The sequence below is a fragment of the Eretmochelys imbricata genome, chromosome 2 (assembly GCF_965152235.1).
Source record: "Eretmochelys imbricata isolate rEreImb1 chromosome 2, rEreImb1.hap1, whole genome shotgun sequence".
In the NCBI taxonomy this organism is placed as follows: Eukaryota; Metazoa; Chordata; order Testudines; family Cheloniidae; genus Eretmochelys; species Eretmochelys imbricata.
Window position 1 is genome coordinate 64,858,545 of NC_135573.1, and position 26,956 is coordinate 64,885,500.

Sequence of the window (26,956 nt, forward strand, 5' to 3'; positions counted from 1 at the left end):
TTGTATAAAAAAAGCAGCAGACCAGACACTGATTGAACCATTTTAAAATAGATATTTAAGGGACAGAAAAAAGAAATTTAACAGATAAATGTAAGTGTGAAAGATGAGTATTCAGACATTACAGTATTAAGAAATTATATTTAGCTTTTTACAAATATTTATAATCAAACATCAAAGAGTAAAAGCTGTAGGCCTGCTACTGCCACAGTGCATTCACAGAGCCCAAGTTCAGACAACAAAATATTTAATTGGAAAAGCGAAGAGCTCTGAAATTATTTTGTTTTACCTTCTATTTAGCTTTCCTCTCACTATACGTATTCCTTCGTGTTTGCTTAGTTTGCAGAAGCTCCCCCCCGCTGCACCCCGGCCACACACTCATTCACTCACTTTCTAGTCACTCTTTTCCATCTCAGACTGCTATGGTTAAGAAAGACTGCAAGGGACAAAAGGTATTTCAAGTTTCATTCCCATTCTCTCTTTGACCTCTCTTGTGAGGCTGCCAACAAGAATGCCATTTTAAATAGGGGGCTTATTATGTGGACACCTGCCCATTAAGAACAGAACAGACCACTAAAAGCATATCAGATAGTTATTTTCAGGTGCACAAGAAGCTTCACAAAGGGCATTTTTCACAATTTGCTTTCAGGTAATTCCATGCCTGAGAAATAGTATTTCTGTGACGCTTCTGGACAATGGACATTTTTCCTCTTTGAAATTTTGAGCAAAAGCTGTTTTTTAAATTATATATTTCAGAGTTGTATATGGACCATCTTGGACATTTGTCTTGCACAACGTGAGCGAGGGTAACAGAGACAAAACATGTTATATTTGGTTTTGTTTGTTTGAGTTCCCTTCCTAGATTCTAGGGCACTCACATACATGTAGTCGGTGTACTGAACCACAGCAGTCCATCCACATCTGTTGTAATGTGAACTCTCTCACCTATATATGAGCCCAAGTCAAGAAACAGGAACTGAAGTGACTAAATTTCCCGTACGTCTGACAGCTCTATATTAAACAAGAAGGATAGAGTACATATGATAGAATTTAGGCCAGGTTACCTGGACAGAGATCTGCATTGCTCAGCAAACAACCTGGACAACTAGGATTGACAGAACAGAGTTCACATGAGAAAGTGTATGCGAAATTTGTCACAAACATAAGCATCTTCAGCTGAAGCACACAGCTGGACTATTGCCCACCAGACTAACTAATCATTGATCCTTATGGCCTAAATACTGCACAAGAATGACGTCTCATTAAAAAAGTATAATAAACGTAGGCAAGAACAGTAGAATTAGACATATCCTCCAGCCTGGTCTCCATCTAGAATCCCTTCTCAGTGTTGTAAAATGTGCAGCCATCCTGACCTATATGCTACGAGAGTCAAATACTTTACTGAACTCATGCCCCAAGCCTACTGTAGACTATCAGCCAGCTTATGTAGAGTATTACTTCAATCACATTATTTAGTCTCACCCACAGTTTTCCTCTGATCACACTCAAGTTGTACTACTATGAAATGCACAAAATCATGCAAACCTCTACATATAAATATGTAACCAAGCTACATACAAAAGGACATACTACGCTAGCCACACCATAGCAAACCTACGAACAAATCTAGTGATTGAGGAACCTCAAAAGAGCCAGAGTTTGGTTTAGATCACACCACTTCCATAACAGACCTCTGCAAACACACAATTTACCCTTTCCACAACCCATCTCCAACAAACTGGATCAAAGAATGCACCCACCTTGCCCCTCAAACAATCTTTCTCACCCTCCAATAGTCTTCATTATCCCTACTTGGTAATTTCTTTTGGGGAGAAGTATCTGGTATCTTTGGCTGACTGTAAGCCAGTAACACCAACTTTCTTTCCCCCCACTCAGCCTCAGGTTGTTAATTTTTGGGTGGTGGGTGAGAGAAGGGGGATTTGTGGATCATCGGGTAGGCCAGTGCTCTCACACTCGCCGATCAAAAATGACTTCCAGGTGCACATGATGTTGTGAGGGCAAGAGAATGCTTAAGCCCTCTCACCATGCCCCACAACACCGCAGCAAGGATCAGCATAGAGTCACATTCTGCTACTGGCTCTCCAGGATCTGGGGAAGAGGTATGATCTATAAGTCCTTGAGCGTGGTTGTTAGGGAAAACCCATTGCTCTTGATTCTAGAAAAACAGACACTGCTTTGTCTGTCTCAGAACACATACAAAATGCAGCCATTCCCTGAGATTAGGGGAATCAAAATAGTTTCTGCTGACTCCACATGGAATATGCTCACCCAACTAAGGAACCATAAGAAATACCATGTGACTTCAACAATAAAATTTCCACTATTAAACACAATTTAAAAATACTGTGAAAAGCTGCCTCAAAATTTACATGGGACACCTCACGTAATGCAAGATGGTTAATGCCCTGGTTTGACCCGGTGGGGGGGGGGGGAAGAGGGGTATGTGAAAAAATAAACAAAAAATCACACACACAAACCAAAACCTTCATATGCAACGGAACATGTTCGCAGAAGCTTTCATGAACTCTAAAAATACAGTGTTCTTAATTTCCCCTTAAATATTACACATCACTCTAGTCAATACCTACTGTACCAAACATGACCTGGTGACCTAAGGAGTCACAATATTTGCATAATTGTGTACACTGCAAAATATCAAAAGAATAGCCTGCACAACAGTGGTGACAGTCACTCTTGAGATCTTGCAACTGCTATAAACTATAAGTTTTTCCACAGAATAGCGATGCAAAGCTGCTGTATATCCATTGTAAGATCTTGAGACAGAATTACAATTAACTTGTGTCATTGTTATAAGTGCAAAGATGTTAATTATTGATCAACAGGATAAAACCTGAGGCTCAGATAGTTACAGAAGGCAAGAATTAGAAGCATTTCTTCTCTAGAATTAAAGGACTTATTTTGGTAAACTTCATCTCATTATGATAGCCATGATTTTTCTAGCTAAATCTGAGGTTTTTTTTTAAACATTTAGTGCCATGAAACTGACAGCACTGTACTGCTAAACTTAAGTTTTCAAAAACTGTGAGTCACCTCACACACACACCCCACCCTCAAACAAAAAGCCTTCAGTTTACTTATTGGATCAAAGTTTTTTTTTTTAAACTACTCTAGTCCAGGATCAGCTGAGCTTGAAGACAGTCATCTAGCATGGCAAAATGCAAGATACTCCAAAATACTAAATCATATCTTAGATTCATCAAATGACATCAGTATAATTACTTCTTTTCCCTCTATTAAAAAGTATTCCATGAAAATTTAGTTAAGCAACAATCTGGAAGCCTCACAGTACTCAAAACTAAAATTAATTTCTTTAGCACCGTGGTCATGCATGCAGCTGTAGAGAGAAGGCCCTCAAATCAGGGATCTTACAATCAGCATCAGATCAAACACATATGATAGATTATTGTAGAAAAGAAGAGAAGCTGGTGGGCAAAAACACAGCAGGCGGGAAGTCACATTTACAGAGGTATGTGAATGCTTTGTCCCCAAAAAGCAGATAATGGGTTTGATCACCTAACACGTGTAAATTAGCATACTTTAATTAGCTACATTATACTAGCTAGTAATGAAGTTATACTGGTCCATCATTGCGTACTTGCTATATTCAGTCTGGATCTAAAAACAGCAGTGTTACACTGAAAGACCAATGACAATTAAAGTCTGATATCTTACAGATGTAAATATTGTTTCCAGAACTTGTTCCTAATTCTACCAGGCCATGAAATATCTGCTTTAATATCATGTCTGATCACCACTTCTTACCCAACAAGTTCAATTCAGAGATTATTTTAACTGCTATATCAAGATTCACTAGAGCTAGAAGATGTGATGTACCCAAATGCAGCTTCGAAGAGACATAAAGCAATAATCTCTAACTTGAGTGGTTTGACATATTGTCCAACTAAAGTCATGTTGGAATTCAAGCGGTAGTGTGGTGGTGGAGGGGATAAGAAACGTTAGAGGGTTTCTAAGGAGTGGTCCCAGACTTGGACCTGGGCCTATGATGATCTCTAAAGTGAAATGTTTTGTCACTCTGCTGGGGGAAATTAATAGGATGCTCGTATTTTTCAGGTTTTTGTCAAGACATGTAGTACATCCATCCATCTGTAGTGATTTTATCATGTGAATTTTCGACGGAAAGGGAGAGAATCTACTATCTCAGTGTACATACTGGAACAGTTATATCAAGTTATATCATCTTGAACTCCCCATAGCTATTATGAGAAAGAGGGGATCAATATGCAGGCCTACCATTAATAAGATATGGATGATTGCAGCATTTTCTTAGTTCCATCATAGTGTTTAAAAGATTAGGTACATTAGCTTGACCACCGCCCTTGGAGAGAAATGTGAAATTCTTTTCAAGAATAGCACGATAGTATTTCTTCTGAATGTTTGTCAGCTCAACTTCAATGATGGTTTCTTCTTTGGGGGCCAGGTTCTTTTCTACATCCTCTTTAAGGCGTCTCAACATCATCGGCTTCAAAATGGCTTGGAGCTTTTGCACCTATGAGAGACAGCTTTAGTAAATAATTGTGTAACAAAAGTCTTAAATACTAAATACTAAGTTTTTATTTTCAAATGATATTATACCACCTTCAGTTTTAAGGAGATGCTCTGGTTATCTGCACCATATGCATCACCCTAATCGTAGAACTCCAAGAACCTCTAAAATTTCCTTCTCTCCATTTTCTACCACAACTCAGATACAGAAGGGTTTAAAAAAAAAGGAAGATTTTCATAAAACCCACTGACTGAATTTTGCTTTGGTTACTCTAGGGATACAAAGACTACAGTTAAAAAAATGTGATGTTACTGTATTACTTCTGGCTGGTAAACTTTTCCTCATGTATTTGATGCTATCAAATATATCTCATTTGAATAAAAATTTCCCAAGGCAAGAATCATCATTTCACACCAATCATGGCAACTGAGTGAAGTAAAAGAGTGTGCCTAAGACAAACTGATATGTACAACACTTCAGGATTTTTGTTTTGTTTTAGATAGAGCTGGCAGTAATGCCTATTACAGGTTGCCTAACACTTTTCATTTTAAGACTCTGTTTTCAGTTGTTTATAAAACTAACTGTTTAGGCTGAAATTTTCCATGCTGATTTCTGCCAGAGGCATAATATTAATTTATTATATAAAGTTCCAAGGAAATGCCTTTTGTGAGAAGTAGTTAAGGGAAAAATGTGTCTGTTTATTTAAGATGACTTGCACCTGCATGCTTTGGAGCAGGTATTTGTAATTTAGTAGAGTAGCCCCGGAGAGATGCTTTTGCTGTCTCAGTGAAAACCTACCAAAATTTGACCAAACTATAAAGGTTCTGAAAATCCCGGTTACTACATATTCAGAGGTTTGTGCGAGGCTGGCAGCTAAATTCTCTAACGATTCTATCTGCATTGCCCGCCCCCAGCACACAGTCACCCTTGGTGGCAGGCCTGAGCAAGAATTACCCTACAATTGTTCCTCATCTACCAGTGGCCACTGTGGTGCTGGGCACCAGAACTGAGAGCAGTAAGACTGTTTCTCCTGTGCTCTCAATGCTCCCCCTGCTGTTGATCAGGCAGTGTGGAAAGCAAGGGGGTAGACTAATGTGGAGGGCTGAGGATTAGAGGGAAATAGTAAACAAAGGGGCACGGGAGGAAGAACGTAAATCACTAGAGCACCCTACCTTCCAGAATCTGAAATGGAACCCAGGATTCTGTAGAAGAGAGGAGTGAGAGGTGACAGTTTCAAGTACATAATTTTTCACCCTCCTCCTTGGAACAACCTTTTGTTTTTCTTACCCTCTGAGGATAGGACAAGAAGCAATAGGCTTAAATTGCAGCCAAGGCAGTTTAGGTTGGACATTAGGAAAAACTTCCTGTCAGATTAGTTAAGCACTGGAATAAATTGGATAGGGAGTTTTTGGAATCTCCACCATTGGAGATTTTTAAGAGCAGGTTAGACAAACATATGTCAAGGATGGTCTAGATAATACTTAGTCCTGCCATGAATGCAGGGGACTGGACTAGAGGACCTCTCGAGGTCACTTCCATTCCCACAATTCTATGATTCCAATGTCCCAATACTCCTCTGAGGTCCAGCAAACAACTATGAAATCCACTGTCAGAGTGATGTGCCTCATCTCTGTCTTGTGGCTAGTCCATCCAGGGGATATTTCTGTCTGCAACTTTGTTAGTTCAAGTGGTACGGGACTGTGCTGTGAATCAAAAGGTTCCAACCCTGTTGATGTCATATGTAGAGGGTCATTATGATCCACATGATGTAACTGCTGTTTTTTTCAATTTGCTTTATTAAAAATGTAAACAATTAAATACAAAAAAACAGTCTTAAAAGAAAATTATGGACACATGTCAAGCAAACAGAAGTTAATACCACCAGAATTAAGGTGACTGAAGCTGAACCAGACAGGATCCTGCTGAAAAAGTAGTAGGTCAGCATGTAATTAAAGACTGTATTATAAAACAGAAGGCAGATAAATTAAAGTTGCATGGATAATCTTTATCCTAGCATTTCCTAACTTTTGAGTGCTCAACTTTGCAACCCTAACCTCCTTTTAATGTAGTTTTTGTATGTAATAATAAATTAGTTTATCTTGATATTTATCAATGACTTTAATTTAGCACCTGTTATATTATGCTGCATGCATTTTTAGAAATATTTCCATTTCTTTAAATGGGGAGCACTGGAATAGTCTATTTCTGAATAAAGATAACAAGCACAATAATGTCTATATTGGGTTATGTCATTTACTAATCTGGGATCAGACCTAATCCTGCTCCCACTGAAATTAACGGCAATATTTCCATTTGTTTCAAGGGAAAAAGGAGCAGCCCCTTATTCTGTTGCCATGTTAAAGGGACAACGTCAACTGAAAATCTAGTCAGTCTAAAAAAACAAAAAAGAGTGAAAGCTGTTCCTGCTACTACACCTGTCCCCAGATCCCCTAGCCATTTTTGGGACTGACTGAACAGTGGAAACAGGTAAATTTATTACACAAAGTATACTGTCTAATGCACAAAGTAAATAAACTAGAAAAATATTTTTCTCCTTTACTCTTCCCTTTCTGAAGATCTACGGTGTTGTTTGTAATAATAAATAATAATCATTAGGTAATTAAAATTACTGTAGCAGGATTAAAACAGTCTCTTTAAACAGGGAAAGAAAAAGTGCATGAGTAAAATTACCTGTTCTTCAGTTTTCAGATCACCAAACTCTTGCATGAATGTGGTTTCTGACGGGAAGCGACCTGGCTCCAAGAAATGAAGCAAGCTGAACAGCTCTTCTACAGTGTTCTGTAATGGGGTACCAGTGAGCAACACCTTGTGTTCCTGCAAGAAAAAGAAGCAGTTGACTAGAAACCATCTATGCAGACGTTTTCTCATTATGTTTTTGTCCTTATCATTCAACTCTTCTGGCTCTTCGTAAATCTTTTGAGACACCAAACACTCTGGCCTTCCTCCAAGGGCACTCTAGGGCATTAACTCCAAATCAGTCCAGGCACTCCACTAAGTTTCTTGCCAAAGATAGGTCCTTTAGCCAACCAGCCGGTGTCCTTTCTCGCTTATCTACGCTGCATGACCCCATCCCCTCCACAAATATTATGGACTTTTAGACTACGTATATACTACAGGTTCTAACAACTCCGCTTTCCTCACTGTCTCTCATCACTAAGACAATGGAAATCCTTCAGCATACTACAGTACATTAACAATATAGCTAGAACTAGCTACCTCTTCTCCAGGAACAGAAGCCAGTTACTGCCACAAACCAGTCCTGTAGCATGACTATACTCCCCACTTCAATAGTAAAAATTCTACACTACTCAGGTAGCATTAGAAAAGGGCAGTTAGCTATCTGTCCTAGCTTTTCAAGCATCTCAAAACCAGCTGAGTAAACATTTATTTGTACACAGTGCCCTATGTTTGTTCAAAGCAGACCCTTTTTTTTCTTGAGTTGGGAAGTAGAATTATCAAGGTGCAGATGAGGATGAAGGAAACAGATGTGGCAAGTGAGCCGCTGAGGCATAAGGCAGAGAGTGTAGGAGAAATTAAGATTTGGCCCCAGAGTCAATGGGGAAGGACAATTGTTGCAGTATGGCAGGGGAGCAAAATATAAAGTTTTATATTGCTTAAGTAATATAAAAAAGGCAAACAAATTTTTAAATAAGTTGTTTAGTTTTTGTGGATTGGCAGCTGAAAAACAAAGAATAATGCTATTTACTTATATCAGAGTAGCTCCTAGAAGCTGATCCAAGACTGGGACTACATCATGCTAGGCACTAAACAAATGCAGAGTCCCTGCCCCAAAGATTTTACAATGTAAATAGACAAGACAGAGAGTGGGAGAAATGAAGTATCATTATCTGCATATTACACATTAGGAAAGGAAGCACAAAGGTTAAGTGACTTGCTCAACATTACATCGTAAGGTGTCTAGTAAAACAGGAATCAAAAGCAGATCTCGAGTCCCAGTATACCACCTTAACTATACGTCCATCTTCCTCTCAGACATCATAATAAATGCCTTTACAGAGAACTTTACAAACCTTCATTAATTAACCCTTAAGACCCCTGTGAGGAAGGTAAATAATATTATTTTACAGATAGACAAAGGCTAAAGGCAACTTTAAAAAAAAAAAGCTTATTTTTTTGCTTCTTAAAACAAAAACAAAAAAACACATCTGCGGTATCAGGGTTTGACTTCCTTACTTTTGTTGGAGAACCTACTGTAGGTCTGTTGACCACTTTATTTCATTCCTTTGATGTTGCAAGGAATCTTCCAGCAAAAGCACAAGACAAAAATATCAAAAATATCACATCTTAAGGCAAAATAATAATAAATAATAATAATAATAATAAAAAAAAAAACTTTTCAAAGCATCTTTCAACTCTTTTTTTGGTATACAATAAAGAAAATGGGGCACCTTTTAACTACCTCCCCATGAAAGTCAGTTTTAAGGAACTCGCTCAATCTCTGGCAGAGGTAGAATTGGAACCAAGCAGTTCCTATCTTCTACACCGGAGTTCATTTTACTTCACCACGTTTTCACTAAGTACGCATTTAAAATAGATAAGTGGCCAATTTTTAAAGATGGGAGGCAGGGAAAGGTGTAGATGGGGATAAAGGACGACAAAAAGGGAGTTTAAAAATGGTATGATATGGGAGGAAAGGTAGGATAGAAAGGATTTCTCTTTGTCTTCCTTTTTTTAAGGGAAAAGACCAGCTTCCAGGTTTAATATAATGAGGAGATTGGTGGGCTCTTCAGCACTTTTAGTTTAAACTAAAAGTTTGTAGATAGGTCCATCTGGCTAGCTAGAAAGTCTTTAAGAAAAGTTTCTCATACAATTCTCTCTCAAAATTGACTTGATTTAGTGAACAACACAGAAAAAGGCTTACAAATCATCATCTTAAGAAATTACCAACCAGGACTACTGTAAGTACATAAGATCCAAGGAAGCACTTACCAGGTCCATCATCTTCAGTCCTTCCAAAAGCTTGCAATTCCTGTTCTTCAGCCTGTGGGCTTCATCAATTACTACACAACGCCATGGAATGTTACGCAGCTCAGGGCAGTCAGTCAAAATCATTTCAAAAGTAGTGATGATAGCATGAAACTTATAGGACCCCTTTATTACCCGACCCTGAAAGAACAGCAATGATTGTAAGTAGAAACCCTTATTAATGAATAAAGGAGATTAAAAGACTAATTTTTTTAAACTTTACATTACATATAAAGAAAATACAAAAAAAGTGCAATGAGCAAAATATTTAAATACAATCATTACCAGTGACATCAGAACAAAGGAATGCAAACAAATAAGTCTGCTGCTTTTTGCTGTTGTGTTTTTTTTTATTTTGCACAAGAAAGGACCGGTGCTTTCTCAGTGCATACTAGACACAAAGATACAATTTTTGCAGTGACACATTATCATGTTACACCACCAAAATATTAACATATCAATGCAACACCAAGTGTTAGTGCAATTTTTTCCCTTATTTTACTGAGAAATTTATCTTCTCCGTCAAAGCTGTATTTGACAGTTCTTTCAAGCATTCTGAATAAACTGGAGGTGTGAGTTCCATTTTTCTGAGTATTACATATTTTGTTAATTGACATGTCAGTACTCATGTCTTGGTGTTCACTACATATATAATTTATCTAATTCTAATAAGTGGAGTTTTGGAGAGGAACAGATTCACAACTGTGGAAAGACCTTTGCATATACTTCCCCAGTATTTCCGTAATTTGAGGTAAAAGTTCTCCAGGACAGTTTCGATGATTATTGGGAGCATCTCCATCATTTACTATGATTAGTTAATCCTGCATTTTTCAGTACCAGTGTCCAATAAAACCTATTAAATATTTTATTCTAAGATAATGGACTGGATGTAATTCTGATATATTTCTTCCCAATCTTCTTCAGACAATAAAAAATGTAAACTAGCTTCCCACATGTTTTAGTTCCAAAGTCAGTGGCTACAAATTGACATTTGACACTGTTGTCATTTGCCCAACTTTTCCCTCCTCCCACATTCTGAAACCAGTTATTGTAGGGTAAGTAACCGTTCTTTCTTCTTTGAGTGTCAGTATGGATCCCAATGTGGGTAACTAGCAAGCACTGTCCCTTCTGAACTGTGGAAATGAAAAATGCCTGCCAAGGAGTCAAACCTACATTCCTTCAATATTTCCATAGCCTCTCTCTATTACCTGACTGGACCAAACCCTTTTAACTGTCTCCTAATCTCTTTTTGTGGCTATATCTGGCTCATTAAAAAGCCACTCAATCTCATCACAGAGAATTTCAACATGTATCACATATTGTATCTCCTCCTGTTGGTTAGCTGCTGAGTCACTCCCACCAAACATCAGTGCAGATGTTGTATCTTCTGCCTGCTTCAGGAACATGCCAGAATGTGATGTATGTAAACCCACTGACTTTTGTCAAACATTATGCCCTTGATGTGGTGGCTAGGTTTGATGCCACTTTCAGGACAGCAGAACTACATATTCTTCTCTTATGGTATCAAGTCTGGTTTTGAAAAGAAGGCTGGTCTGCAAAATGACTGATTCAGGTGAAACTTTGAGACTGAGATCACATTTGGGATGAATGTAGAATGAAGTCTCAGCACTGACTTGCTTCTGTAAAAAGATGTGTAGGGAGATCTGGCCGTGAGAACTTGGGAGCTCACTGACCCGCCATGCTGACCTGATGGCCACTAGAAAGACCATGTTAAAGGTAAAGTGTTCTATCCAAAAATTGGAAAGCAGCTTGAAAGGAGAGGATATTGCAATCCCATGTAGAAATCAGGTCTTCAATAGGTACTTAAGTATGCAGGAGGGTCCTTAAAAGAATTTTGATTCTGTCACATGTGAGAAGCCTGAGTACGACTGAATGGAAGCAGGACATGATGATACTGCTGCAAGATGGACTTTGGGAGAACTAAATGAAAATCCAGTTTGTTTCTGGTTCAGAATATAGTTGAAGATCTGTGGTATCAGAGCCTCAACTGGGTCCATGTTATATTGGGCTGTCCAACCGTTTCCATTTGGAGAAGTAGGTTTTCCAAGCAGAATGCTTCCTGCTCTGTATGGGGAGTTTTTGAACCTGTTGAGAACAGTCTCTCAGTGGTGCACAATCAGCCAACATCTAGGCCATCAAGTGCCACAACTGCAGGTCTAGGATACCATATCCGGGAAGATCAAGAAGAGGATGGGAGGTCTGAATGGATATGTGCAAGAGATCTGACCATCACAACTGCTTTGTTCAATAGAGCTATCAAGGTCAGCATGACCTTGTCCTGTCTGACTTTGGATATCATCACAGGCATCAAGGGAACCAGGGAAAAGGCATGTTTGAAACCAGCAGTCCACTGTAGCAGAAAGATGTCTCATTAGAAGCCCAGGTTCATGTCTTCTCTGGGCAGAAGTTCAGGCATTTTGCATTGTCCTCCATGGTGACAAGATCAATTATGTGAGTCCTCCAATGGCAAAATATCAGCTCTGTGATAGATTTCTGCAGCAGCTACGCTTGGCTGGTTACCATCTGCCTGCTTAAGAAATTTACCATGTCATTGCTGGTACCTGTGTAACCTCTTGGGATTTAAAGAGCATGGCCCCTTTAAATCTTTTTCCTAAGGAGGGAGGGGGAGCAGTGAGAAAAAGAAGGGAAACTTGAGGTGGGGCTCTGGAGCTCAAGAGAGAGAGAGAAGGGCGGCAGTAAGCAGGCCCTCACAAAGTGAAGCAGCGGAGAACCTGAAGCCTGGGAAGGACAGGGCAGCGGATCGGGGACATCCCAGGACAGGAGCCAGGAGAAGCACTGTGCCAGGGAGAAATCGCCTGAGAAGGACAGGCTGGAGCTGGACCCAGTATCACTGCTGCCCAGAGCTGCCTGGGGCTGTAAGTACTGGGGCTTGTAACTCTGCACTGGGAATAAGGAGGGAGGCTGCTAGCTAGTTAAGTGGGGAGGTGATCGCTCTGTGTGGCTTTGCAGAAAGCGGCAGAAGAGGGCACTGGAGGGATTTGTTGGGGAAAGTTTACTGGCATCAAAGACAACCAGGAGCACTCAAGGCTCAGCACTTGCCTGGAACTTTGCTCAGTTCCTCCTGGACTGTGTGTGCAGACACATTGCTCAGTGTCTGCCCTTTTAGACAGTGCTACCACGGGGCCTGTGGGGCATTGGTTTGGATGCATCCCTGTTTTACTGCTCCCCCTATACTTCCCCTTGTTGTTTTTCTCTCCTCCCATCCCTCTGTAAATAAATATTTCCCTGTGTTATATCCATTGTGTGTTTGTGTGTTCATTCACTGTGAGGGGTTTGGAACAGGTGCCCTGGGGGGTGGAAGGGATTTTTTTCCTGCTGCATTCCTGCATGCGTGCTCTCTTGGCCAGAGCTGCCTGTAGAGCAGACTCCATCTTGGCCATTAGGGTGTAAAGTTACACTTTTAAGGTGCAGAACCAATGGGGTCACCCTGTTTGGATGACACCATGTCCACAGCCTGACAACTTCTTGGTAGTGAGGGGATGATGAAGCACATTCTTGATTGCTGATATAGTGCATTCCAGATAGGCTACCCATAAAAGATCTGCAACGCAGAGCTCTGCAGGAATGCCACGCAAGCCAGCCAGATGGCCCTGAACTCCAGAATGTTCATATGCAGCACAAATCACCCTGGCACCAGATGCCCTTCATCTGCAGGTGGTCCAGGAGGGCATCCCAACCAGTTTGAGGCATCTGACAAGGCACAAGAGTAAGATGTTTCTCCAAGCAGAGGCTTTTTGGGTCCTTGTCATTAGCAGTACTCCTTTGATTCCAATCGTTCCTGTAGTGCCTTGTTTAATTTCAGTTGTTCCTGAAATGACTAGGAGCCTGGCTTGGGGTGGGCATAACAGTACTTAAACCCAGACTGAAGAACCTAGTACTGTTTCTGCATCCATTTTGCAGTCAAGTTATTATGGTTGGTGTATGCCCCAGGCTTTTAGACCCTCACTTATGGGGAGGGTGATTCTGACAACCAGTCCAGTCAGAATGTCAAACAACTTGTGAGATTTCTCTTATATGACCAAATTCTATGTCCAGAGTCTCAGCAATTCTTATAAGGAGATCTTGGAATGACCTGAAATCATCCCGCACCAGTATCGGTTCCAAGGATACCGCCTTGTCGGATGATGATGATGACGACGACGACAGGCCCTTTCATGCTAAAACAGGACATTGCTGTTGACATGACTCTGGCTCTTCCTGGTCATCTAATATAGGTGATGTGGGCAGAGAAGTAGATAGGAAAGTGAGCTGTTCCTCAAATGACGTGGAGAGACCATCTCCTCGAGATCTGTGAGGACAGATCCTAGCGGGCCTATCAGGGGTATGGCTGGCTTGTTTGGTAGCGGATAGATCAGTGCCATTCCTTTCATGAGGGCAGTTGAATCTGACTAGGAGAACTGGAAGGCCTTTCAGGGGACACTGACCACAAATCTCAGGGGAGAAATTTCTTGCTTGAAGATAGCAAAAATATGAGACTTGGTGACAGGGATGAGGAACAGACTTACTCTATGGGTGGGGCTGAGGTATACCTTGCTCTTGGAACCAGGGTGTACATCAGTACCAGTAACTGTCCTGGCTTTCCTAGCAGCTCACATCTGGTGCTGCAGGAGCTGGGATCAGTGCTAGAGAAAGCCCTCCCTCTGTGCCACAGGCTGCTTCTTATCACCAGTCATCAACATTATGTGGGGCTTGGTGGCTTCATCCTGTGAGGTTTTAGGTGGTCTGTCCTTATGGGAGGACACTAAGCTCCACCTAGAGCCTCTGCAATCAGAGCATCAGAAGCATCAGCACCTGTGGTGTCAGGGGAATAAGTGCCAATGGCAGGTCTGTCTTCGGTGCCATCTTCTCCATGCTGGTCTTTGGAGTCACTTGCCTGCTAGATGATGTGCTGGATGAAACTGGCTTCTATGTCTTCACAGCATCTGAAGAGACCTTCACAGATTGCTCCAGGAGATGAAGTTGCAACCACGCATCTTGCAATTTATGTAGTTTTGCCGAGATTGAAAGGCAGATGCACAGCATGTGGGACTTGGAATGTGCCCATCACAGGATAGGTAGAGTTTCAAGCCCATGGGTTGCAAATGCACCATGTTGAAAACCCCTCCACTGGGGATGGGTGGGGGTGTCTGCCTGTAACTGTTCAGTCCAGATGGGTTAAGGTCATTTATAGTCAATGTATAACAGAAAATCAGAAGATCTCTGAAGGTGTTATGAAGAGCTTCAAGAAGTTTAACTAAGAACAAATGGGAAGGCCACTCTCCAGGTTCTATATTACTACCATAGGCAGTAAGAGGAAACTGAGGGAAAGTTGGGGCTGGCCATCTATGCCCTCTGAAGGGAGGATTAGGTGGCAGAGGGAGTATGCACAGCTACCAACGGATACTGCTATTAAAAACAAAAATCCAGTCTCTCACACATGCGCATCTAAAGTGGGATTCACAGACACACTTAAAAAACCATGATTATACTTGACTAGTACAGAGTATTTTAGGTGTTTGAGTTCTGAAAGCCAATAAAATCAAGTCAGTAAATTCACATAGGAGTGAAATCTATTACAAGGCCGGAAGGGACCATTATGATTATCTAGTCTGGCCTCCTACATAGCACAGCCATAGGAGTTCCCTGAATTAATTCTAGAGAGACAAGGTGGAGGAGTTAACTTCTGTTGGTGAGAAATTGAAGCTTCTGAACCACAAAGAGCTATTCTTCAGAAGATGACTAACAGAAGTTGATCCAATAAAAGATATTACCCATACCCACCTTGCCTCTCTAATATCCTGTGACCAACATGGCTATAGCTACACTGCATAGTGAATTAATTCTGTTTGATCTAGAGCAGGGGTCTCAAACTCAATTTACCTTAGGGCCAGGGCCAGGGCCAGTCCTCAAATCCTCCCAGCAGGCCAATAATGTCACTCATGCCACCCAGAACCCGCCCCCCCAAACTTCTTCTCCCACCCCCGACCCCGCCTAAGGCTCTGGTAGGGAGTTTTGGTGGGGGAGAAGGTCTGGGGGTAGGGGATTGGGGTGCAGGCTCTGGGAGGGAGTTTGGGTGCTGGGTGCAGGCTCTGGGCTGGGGCAGGGGGTGCAGGAGGAGGGGGTGGGGTTGGAGGCTCTGGGAGGCAGTTTGGAAGCTGGGGGGCGTTGGGAGGGGGTGGCGTTGGAGGCTCTGGGAGGCAGTTTGGAAGCTGGGGGGCGTGGGGAGGGGGTGCAGGCTCTGGGAGAGGGTTGGAGGTGCGGTGCTTACCTGGGGCTCTGAGGCGGGGTGGGCTGGGAGGTCTCCGAGCACTGCTGCCCCCAGGCACCACCCCCGCAGCTTCCCATTGCCCTCAGGGGCACTTGGGGTGGGGGGCAGCACATGGAGGCACAGCCCGGCCCCGCCCCAGGGAGGGGCCGGCAGACAGGTGGAGCGAGCAGGCAGATGCTGCTCAGCTCTGATGCCGGGGCCCCAGTCCACTGTAAATCGCCTGGGGGAGGGCGAGCGCCCAGGGGCGGCAGATGGGACCAAGGGAGAGACCCGGCCCCAAAACTGCTGGAGCTCCGCGGGCAACTTTGGGAAGGTTTGCAGGCCACAGATGGCCCACGGGCTGCAAGTTTAAGACCCCTGATCTAGCGCATGCCTTTCAGAAAGATCTAATCTTGATTTAATGGATTTCCAGTGACAAAATTCACAACCCTTGACTGTTAAAAATACGTGCCTTGTGTCTGCTCTGAATTTGTCTAGCTTCAGATTCCAGCCAGAGGATCTTGTTATACTTTTATCTACTAGATTGAAGAGCTCTCTATCATCAAATTTCTGTTCCCCATGTAGGTATTTTAGACCATGATCAAGTCACCCCTTAACTTTCTCTGACAAACTAAACAGATTAAGCTCCACGTCTCGCTCTATAAAGGCATGTTATCTAATCCTTTAATCTTTCCTCATGGCTCTTCTCTGAACCCCCTCCAATTTTTCAACACTCTTCTTGAAATGTAGCCACAATATTTGCGCTTCAGTCACACCAGTGCCAAATACAGAGGTAAAATCACCTCTTTATTCCTACTTGTACTTCCGTTAATACATCCAAGGATCACATTAGCTCTTTTGGCCACTGCATTGCACTGGGAACTCATCTTTTTTAGAGTCACTGTTTCCCAGGAGAGAGTCTCTCATTCTGTAAACATGGATTTTGTTCTTAGATATATAACTTCACTTTTGGCCATACTGAAACACACGTTGCTTGGTTGTGCCCAGCTGGATATGTGATCTAGATTACATTTCATCAGTTACCTGTCTTCTTCATTAGTTATCACTCCCGCAATCTTTCTGCCATCTGTGGACTTTATTGATTATTATTTTATATTTTCTTCTAGTTCATTTATAAAAATATTAAATTGCTTAGGAACAAAAACCGATCCTTAAAGGACCCCAGCAGAAACACACTGGCTCAATGATTAGGATTACCTGGTTACAATTACATTCTGAAACTTATCCTTTAGCTAATTTTTAATCCATTTAATGCCAAATTTATACCATTCTCGTTATTTTAATAAAAATAACTGTGTGAAACAAAATCAAATGCCTTACAGAACTCTATGTATTTCACATCAACATTATTCTTCTTTATCAATTAAGCTTGTAATCTCATCCAAAAAGATATCAAGTTAATTTGACAGGATCTATTTTTCATAAACCCATGTTCGTTGGCATTAATTATAAACTGAAGCCCTATTATTCAGAAGATAAGTACACTGAAGCTGCAGTTTTTAAAATCCTTCTACTTTCCCAGTACTATTTTGCCAGCACCAACAACCTCCCTCCATAGATGCAAAGTGTTTTAGACATGCTAGCTCACTTCCCAAACATTGACTAGTAAAGAAACCAGCTATCTGCCAGAGGTCATGGCATCTCACTCATTTTAATAGTAAACAACCTGCACTAAATTTATTAAAAGTTAGAGGACAATAATTACTGAACTATGTTTTCTCCATTATGCAGCAACATATAAAAAGGTGGATTTTAGGATCAGATTTTCTTAATCCAATCATATGTTTTTAAAATGTTGTTTGGTTCTCCCTATAGCCCCAACACCTATCATCCCAACTAATTTTCTATTTCTCGCATGTTCTATTCAAAGTGCTTTTTGGGGTTTATTTTATTTTTCTGGATTTTTAGCTATTTTGGAGTTTTATGCAGGTATCCAAAATCAGAGATTTTGGGGCTCTTTATATATGCTGTTGTGAGAAAAGTATATTATATTACTTTAATATAGTACTGTGCACTTTAATGAAAAAATGTTTTAAACAGAAATATATCCAAGTGCACATGGGGGACCTTTAGTGAGCACCAGCAAGGTCTACACAGACCAATTAATGCACAGCACAATAGTGCACATTAGAAATCACGCCCCTGTAATATTACTCTGCTTAAACAAGGCTTTAGATACAAGTAACCATTTCCAGTGTTAATTGCATAAACACTGCTTTTTTTTTTGTACTGGGGTTGTTTTATTGGTGTTTATTAGTTAAAACCTAAAATTAGAAACCTTAACTATTCACTTTCCCATATTCTCTTTCATGCACAATGGCTTGTCATCAAGATTGTGGTGATCTCAAGAAATATTTGTGCAATTTATGGCAGCTGAAAATATAGAAATTTCCATTAAGCTGGATTCTACCTTAGCACTATTAGAAATTGATGTTCATAGCACATAAAACTCAACCCACTACAGCCTCATTACTTCATTTTTTAAAATTACAGTTTTACACAATTCCAAAAAGTACCTGTGGATCTTTGAAGTACATTTCATATAACTGAATGGTCCGCCGGCTGGCTTGACTCCCATGATACACAACAACATTCAACTCTGTCCAGGTGCGGAACTCCCTTTCCCAGTTAGGAATTGTGGACAGTGGAGCAATAACCAAGAAAGGACCGTGGATTCCTTTCAAATAGATCTCATAGAGAAATGTAATAGACTGGATAGTTTTTCCCAACCCCATTTCATCTGCTAAAATGCAGTTTCGTCTGAAAAATAATACAAATGGCTCTATTACTGCTCTATTCTGAATATGGCATTTACAAAACAAAACAACTATAAAGCTAAAATCTGCAAGACAGATATATAAATAGATTAGTATGGATTTAAACAGGAAAAATACTCTCAAAAAGTTTTAAATAACTAGTATATTAGCAGATGTTGCAACAGGATCATTATATTTCTCATTATATAGTTCTCAAGTATAGGTGTGTGTGTATATATATAAATATATATGTTTGTCACATAATAAAGACATATGTATACATAAACATTATGTAACATGTTTTATATATATAAAATAAAACTTTATAATAGCTATTAATTTTATGTAATCCAAGTAATAAAAATAGTTAACATCATTTTGAAGTCTCACTTTTAAAAGACTATAAAACATTAAAAATATTAACATTAAATTTAAACTATCAAATCTGCTCTAAAACAGCAGTTCTACAATAAAAAGTTACTTTACGCACGTGTTGTACCAGTTGAAAAGAAGCCAGTTTACTCCCTCCAACTGGTATTCCCTGAGTTTGTTATTGTTTTTGTACTCTCTGGAACTCTCCGATTTCTTCCAGTCATCAGCAGGAGGTCGCTCCTGTTTCAAATACAGCAAATCCCATTAGTGGTTTCTGAAAGACCACATTACTTAGCTATTTTCAAATAAAATCCTCTATACAGAGCCAATCCTTACCACACGCTCCATTTGTGGCTCCCTAGACATCAGTTTCTCAAATTCTTCAATCTTAGCTTGGTCTATGTCTTGCTTCAGCTCCCATGTGCTGTCTTCATAAGGAAGTGAACACCACTTCACCAGATAATGAGTAACAGGCTTTGTTTTTGATCAATAGTTAAAGAAAGGATAAAATTAGATTCAATGTAAAACAATTCAAACTTTTCTACATGACGTGTAACTAATTAAAGGAAAGCTGCAGTGTAACATGAAAGATACTCTAGACACTATATACAATGAAAAAGAATTAAGATATTTTTAAAAATGACTTTAAAACATCCAAAAGGATAATTTAACAGCAGGCTGACCTGTTGTGAACCTGATGATTTAAGATAAAAATGAAGGGAATGCAGTTCACCACCAAGATGAGTGGCAAAGCTAAATTTTGTAATTTTAAACCCCTAAAATTAAACAAAATTTTAGAATAAATGAAAACTTTGCTTTACAATTACGAAGGTCCCCTGCCTTTGCCACACATTCAGATGGTGAGCTGTATTCGTCCTGCCAACGTAACATCACAAACTTCGCAGCAGGAAATACAGAATCATTGAAACAGCAACTGTCAATGGGAGACATCACTATTCACTGATGCAGTGATAACAAAACAGAAATCAGTATTACTAAAGCCTTTTCTGCTCTCAAGAACAGAATGGTCCACTGCAGTTCTCCTGGAAGTCAACCACGCAAGTGATCCTGCTCAGGGGACGGGGTCGTAAGTGAGGAGCTGACAATTTAGGTTCTTGTGTAATGATGATTAGAGAGGATTAACAAAGTGCCTAGCTCCTTTGGTGATTGTGAATTAGAAATTCAGATTCGATATGGTTTAATAACTACTTAGCTGTATGTTTAACTTCTATAAATGACCAGTATACTTTCTTTTAAAAAGATAGCAATTATCATGAGCGCTTTATTTTACAAAAATAGGTACATTATTAACCTACATGCTTTTTCTACTTTACAGACATATCCAGAGGGAAATAGTTTAGGAAACATATGCGTTTTGAACTATTACTAAAGAGCAAAATGCTAACAACTAGACATCTTGTCATGTTCTGATCAGGTCTAATGGAAACCAGGCTTTTTAAAATTTGAAATGTATTGTTGGATATCCAAAAACAATTCACTAAAGAGTGGTAGACTATTAGGTCTATGAACTTTACTGCAGCAGCACGTGCATGCATATACATATCCCTGTCATAATGCTCTCCATCCTCACTTCTACAGGATGAAATAAGTCATCAAAACCTACTGAAGTTTCTAATATTTAGATAGGCAGTTGTACAAATGACTGAAGATGTACCAACAGTTTTCTTTACCTCTCCATTATCATCTGTGCTATGTGAAAAATCCATTATTCTATCAACTTCCACATAGTCTGGATTAAAAAGCTCGTCATCAATCTGTTGAAAGACAGCAGGTGGGGGGGGGAGGGGGTGAGGGGAGTGGGGAGGGGAAAAAAAAAAAAAAACAACTTTGTTAGCCTGTCCTTGGACCAAAAATTATACTTTTCACCAGGTAACAATATTTTGGGTTACGGCAACATCAAATTTATATTTGGCAACCTTCATCATGTTAATTGAAATGCCACAATTCAGCAAGATCATTCCCCGTGAGGAAATCAGACTTCTCAGACTTTGTTAACTGGGCCTCTTAATTACTGTGTGAAACCTTTTACTGTGAGAGAATGTTTAAGAATATTTTAAATGAAGTGTGAAATTACAATTCACTAATGAGCAATCGAAAAGGCTTATGGCATGCAATGCATTTAGCATTCTTGAAAACTACAGCTTGCAATAAAGAAATTAGAGCTGTGTACACTAAGTGCCATTAGATTACCATAACTACAGGAGTTGTCAGACTGCTTCATAAGCAAGCTTCAGAGAATATTATTCCAAAAAATGAAAAGCAAACAAAAAACAATCCCCTCCCCGAAGTTTGTAATTTGTTACCTCTCTCTTCCACCCCAAGTTCTTTACTCAGTGCTATATGCACAGAAATGCTCTTTCATTCTTTTGCTTTGTACTCAACTACTTTAATGGCTGTGTGTGGTGGGGAGAAAGGTAAGGAAGAGTTGTAAGAATGTATACAGTTTAATATTTTGACAGCTTACTCAAATAAAAAATACCTACAAGCACTTGTTAAACAGAAATGGTATACTCAAAAATATAAATAGTAAAGTGAAATACATGGCCTGGTCACTGAAGAATAACGTTACATACATTTCACATATTGCTTTAACAATGTTGTGTCATTAGCCAATTTTTCTAGAATGCATCTAAGACAAAGTTTGGCAAATATTTCAAGTATCGGGGTTCTTCTGAGATACCCATTTAATCTGAATGTTTCTTAGTCATTAGAATTACCTGATACAGCTGTCCTCCCACTTTCCAATTAATTCAAAAGCATCTTTTAGATGCTTTGACCCATGACTCAGACATTTTGTACCTATTTGTAAAAGCACAGAATGTGGAAAATGGGAGAATTCTGGTAAAATTTACACAAATCTCTCTCCTAACTATATTTGGTCAGAAACCAACAACAAACGAAGTACTGTATTAAATAAAAACTCATAAAACAGAAAAAAAAAAAGATCAGGTACTAAACCCTTTATTTCAAATTACTAAATTTTGCTGAAAGGTAAGGTTTCACAAGGCAAACCAGCAAAGCTGGCCTTTTATTAGCAAGACCTCTGCTATAGTACTGCTTGTGGTGCTAAGTGAAATTAAATTGGTGATCAAAAGCTCAGAGTCCCTAGTGGGCAGTAGTCCAAATCACAGAAAATTTCCATGCATTTTTCTGGCATAATTGGCTGCTCAGGGGAGAGCTCTGGTACCGATTCTGCAGGAAACTCAGTCTTTTCAGTCACTATGTATAGCTGAGTAGGGCTTGGAATTCAGAACTTTGAAATAATGTAAGATCAACAATTTGCTAAAGTCTATTTACTTACAACCCATATGGCTTACTTAAAAAACATGTTTAAATTTAAGAGAATGCTTCCGCACCTGCATGTCATCTTAAATTCTAAACAGACCTTTGTCTCCAATTCTTTTCTTCAGGATAGAGATGCTACAAATCAGGATGATATCACAATCATTTCCACATTAAATTGTGATGGGATCAAGTTATCTTAGAACAAATAAGCAATGGGAAGACCAAGTAACTTCCTGTTTATAAAAGTGAGCAATTAACCATTTACTCGTAAGAAGCAGCAACTATAAACAGAAGCTGGATAACTTTATGTAACTGAATTCGAAAGCCTCTGAATTTAGCTTAATATTTTTACATTGTGATGAAAGCTAATTTTATATCAACCAGATGTTCAAAATCTTATGCACATATAAGGGATTTAAGCATTTATCAGCATATCCCTTAAAAAAAATTGAACTCAAATAGTTATGAAAACAGCCATACCTCTGAGAGGAACTTGTTCTGACCCTGCTTTGCCTTAAACCGCTTAACCTTTTGCTGAATTCTCTTGTCTTTGTCCAACTGTTCTACAGATGCCCACTGACAATGAAGGTAAGAGCTAGAAGATGGAATAAAGAAAAACTTCTTCAAAGCAATCCCAGCCCAAATGTTTCCACTGCATACTCCTATTTGCTTCCCTGCATCTATTTCTCTCTCTAATTTTCCCCCAAACTTTTACTGGCAACTGAACAGGGTAGCACCATGTTATCTGGAATAGCAGATACTATCTTTCATTAAAATAATCACCTTTATTGGCAGCAACTGTACTTACTATCTAATAAAGGTATTGGTCAGAAACATCAGTATGGCTCATATATACATACCTCACACTTCTGGCCTTTGGCTTAAGAGTGCTCAAGATAAATTTTATCGGGAGCATTCAGAATATGTAACAAGACAAAAATGTACACACTATAAACTTCACTACTTATCGTTACATTCAAAAGTATAGTGGGATTAAAACAGTCTAAAAATACCTTTAAATCCATTGTGTTACACTGTGCATATCTCTAATGTAGAGCTGTAATTAGAGGCCCTGTGCAAGCCAATTAGCACTATAAGACAATTTTAATCATACTTTTGGGAATATTCAATAATCAATAGCTTAAGCCTTAACACATTTTCTTAAAGATGAAATGTTCCATTATCATAAACCTGCAATTAAAATTGGTTTTATTTTAAAATTTTATTTTTAAGTAATAAAAAGTTCAATTATCAAGTTATACAATTACTATCAAATCACACATCATAAGCATCGGTCACATGTGGTTAACACTACAATAAGAATTACAAATAGAATGAAACAAAACAAACAGGATTTAAGCTATTAATCATGTCAGATCAATATGAAACAAAGGACAATAAAACTGGGTAGTTTAGCTGCTTATATTTTATAATCAGTATAGTTAAAAGGAAGTCAACCTGCAATTAACTGGAAATGCAAGTGAATTTCTATCAGATGTTGAAATTTATTTTACCATTTTAATAGGTTAAGTTTCTCAATTAGGCCCTTCTCTTTCTCCCTTCTCTAAAAAGGAAAATACACTATAGCTCAGAGTCAAAAGTGATACAATATGCTTCCATTGCTAATACTGGACATTTCAGGAAAATTTAGCTGCCATCATGAAACTGTTGGAAATAAAATTCTATTTAGCAGTCTAATAAAAGGTCAGACATTTTGTTGAACACTGACTTTTTTTGGCTGGGGGGAGGGGGGGTGAGGGAGAGAGCAGAGAGGGAAGGAATGTAAAGGTTAATTATTCTTATGACCTTTCTAGTAAATTAAGAAATTAAGGCTCCAATGCTGCAGTCAGATCTATGGAGGCCTAGGTGCCTGTCTGCATGGACCTAACTGCAGAATCAGGGCCTCATTAAGAAAAATCAAAGCCAGTTTGACCTTGCTCTTATAATGGCTTCATTTTAGATAGAAGACTTAAAGTCATACAGATAAGAATGTATTCAGTCACCAAATCTAGCACCATGTCAATGCCAAAATGCCTATTATTATTAATTGTTTAAGGTGAGATGTTAATAGTGTGTCACTTTCTAAATACAATTTTGAACAAAATATTTGGAACCTGCTGATATTTTTAAGGAAAAAAGTAACAAAAGTTACAGCTTACTTACAAGTTTTTATACTTTACATAGAATTCCTCTGTTTCCACTTCCTCTTCATTCTCCATCTGTAACAAAATAAGATTTCAACTGTGTGTTGAGCTACTAAATATCCCAATAGTTTTAACCATTCCCTCCAACTAAAGTACAGTATATTGTCCAAAGGTATTACTGATTAAAGTTTCAGAAAAGAGCGCACACTTGTACATGTGTGTTTATATGGGGGAGATTATGAAGGGAAATGGAGAAAAGGATATGGGTAAGAAGTTTCCTCCATCAGCTTACTCAAGCACATATTACACTGCTTACTACAACTTCCAAGACATGAATCATTTTAACTCCTCCCTAACCACATGCAGCTTCATTCACAACAACCTCACCCCAAATCTGGCTTTCTGCCAAACCCACAGTGTTAAATAGAAGCCAAGCGTACCATTTTCTCAGGCAGCAGCCAATTAGCAACTGCACTCCTGAATACCATATGTATTATTTTTGGCCGGATCATGGCGACTTTACATTGTGGGTTTTGTAATGTTTTAAAATAGACTTTTAAAGGGGGTTTATGCCTCCATATAGTTAATAACACTAAACAAGAAGCCATATAAAACTAAGCCTTGTACTTCTGCTATAATTTTAGTGTATCACTGTTCATGGATTTAGTTTTACTCAATGGTGCAATTAAATTCACTCAGGCAAGATGTCTCACATACAGAGCAGCCAAATTAAATTAACACCAAAATACTACATTTAAGCAAGGTTGAATTTGTGAAACAAACCAGCAAAGCCAAGGGCATTCAGTGTTAAGGGTTGAGACTGTGCTTAACTCATCCCTGGTGCCAGAGTATGGGGGAAACATATGGCATGTAATTCAACATCAAAGTCTTATTGCTGAACCCTCCTATAGGGCAAATTAAGGACAAATTTGAGGACTGCCTCAAATTTAGGCTTTTGTTTATTTCACAACATTAAGTTAAACAGTTTTTGTTGTGTTAATATGCTTTGGAACTGTTACTGTCTATTATATAACAGAATTTTCAAAACTGACGCAGCACACATAAGCAGGGTCAGTTCTTGGGGTTCTGTGAAAAGTATTATGTTCAGGGCTACATATACCTACATTCCCTCCCTATGCCTTGAATCCTCACCTCCACATATTCCACCCCTACCGTTAAACCCCTCATTACAGAGGGAGAAAGGATGTGATGCTCTGAGACAAAGATGAGACTACTTATCTGCCAGTATTAAAAATATTCTGCTTCCTAGCTATTCTGTTCATTCATTCCACTGCTATTGACAGTAGCAATAGCTGCTCTCAAACTCTGTTCCAGCACCCTCATGTTTCTACTCTTTGCAGTAGCAACAATAGCTGCTCTCAGCTCTGTTCTAACATACTTGTGTTTCTATGCTTTGCTTCACCAAGTACTCCCTCTCTTAATATATCAGGGAGAAATTGATACCATCCTACTCCATGCTCCCTTTGCCCCCTTCTCAGGAAAGGAAGTAACACCACCCTCCATAGAGATTTCCATGCTGAGTTACATCAGGGGAGAGAAGGAAAGCTGTCTTTCCTCCAGCTTGATATCTCCAGTTTCTCCTAGCTCCTATGTAGGAAGGGATGAACAATTCCCAGTCTTAATTCTGCAGGAATAGGTTGCACAGCCACTCCATGAAGACACCTCCAAAAGAGGGAGTTTGAACACCACCAAGGCTTTCCCACTCAAGACAACTAATGGTATGTGGAGATTTCTGAATTGGATATTTGTATTTGGAGGTCCTAACATAATAGAAGTACAAACTCCAACTAGGAGTATTTTAGTAATCTGAATCTTGTCAGCATCTCTCTCTGATACCAACCGTTTAGGAAAGTAGCTCCTAGTAAAAATAAATACATACATACATACAGATTTAAATATCTTGGTGATCATTTTAGAACTTGTACTTTATTTACACTATGGCCTAATCTCTCTATTTTTATTTTTACATTGAAAAATTTAAATGCCAATACCATCTGAAAACTGATTGATGTGTATAACATCTATATAATTTTAAAGTTAGCAAACGGGTTTTTGTTTTTATTAATTTAGCATACTTCTGCTAGGGTTTAGCCTTATGAAAATGTCTCCACTCGATTAACACCATAATGATTTACACTGAAAATGCTGACAGACTGACTCTGTACTGTTGCAGTACCAGAATGTGTTACTATATTTCCTAATAGAGAATTAAACTTATTTTGTGTGCAATAAATACACTTCTTTTCGTCAAACTGTATGTGTCTAAGTCACTCTTTAAAGCAAATACTTTGGAAACAAAACTCACGTTGAAAAACATTTAGAAGTAAGTTTTGGCTAACACATTTACAGTAACCAAAAAGGAATAATCTTTTACAAAGTCCAAGAACTAATCTACTTGTTCTCTGTACATCTAAAAATCCCAAGGTTGACAATACATTGATGCAGCACAAATTATGGAAAGCAGCTTAAGCATATTGTATAACTGTAGCCTAAAATATTCAACCATGAACTTTGTTGT

At 39.1% G+C, this 26,956-nt stretch overlaps 1 protein-coding gene across 1 annotated transcript in view; it reads right to left on the minus strand.

The window, feature by feature from the left end:
• The window catches only part of CHD7 (chromodomain helicase DNA binding protein 7), a 117,206-nt gene that overhangs the window by 22,589 nt on the left and 67,661 nt on the right, over nt 1–26,956 (minus strand). The window contains exons 6-14 of the mRNA XM_077810226.1: nt 24,437–24,492; nt 22,754–22,868; nt 20,659–20,742; nt 19,304–19,441; nt 19,086–19,207; nt 18,356–18,599; nt 9,515–9,691; nt 7,235–7,378; nt 4,291–4,546 (exon numbers count right to left, since the gene is read on the minus strand). Of these exons, the coding sequence (XP_077666352.1) occupies nt 4,291–4,546; nt 7,235–7,378; nt 9,515–9,691; nt 18,356–18,599; nt 19,086–19,207; nt 19,304–19,441; nt 20,659–20,742; nt 22,754–22,868; nt 24,437–24,492 (1,336 nt within the window). The remainder of the gene's footprint in view (nt 1–4,290; nt 4,547–7,234; nt 7,379–9,514; nt 9,692–18,355; nt 18,600–19,085; nt 19,208–19,303; nt 19,442–20,658; nt 20,743–22,753; nt 22,869–24,436; nt 24,493–26,956) is intronic.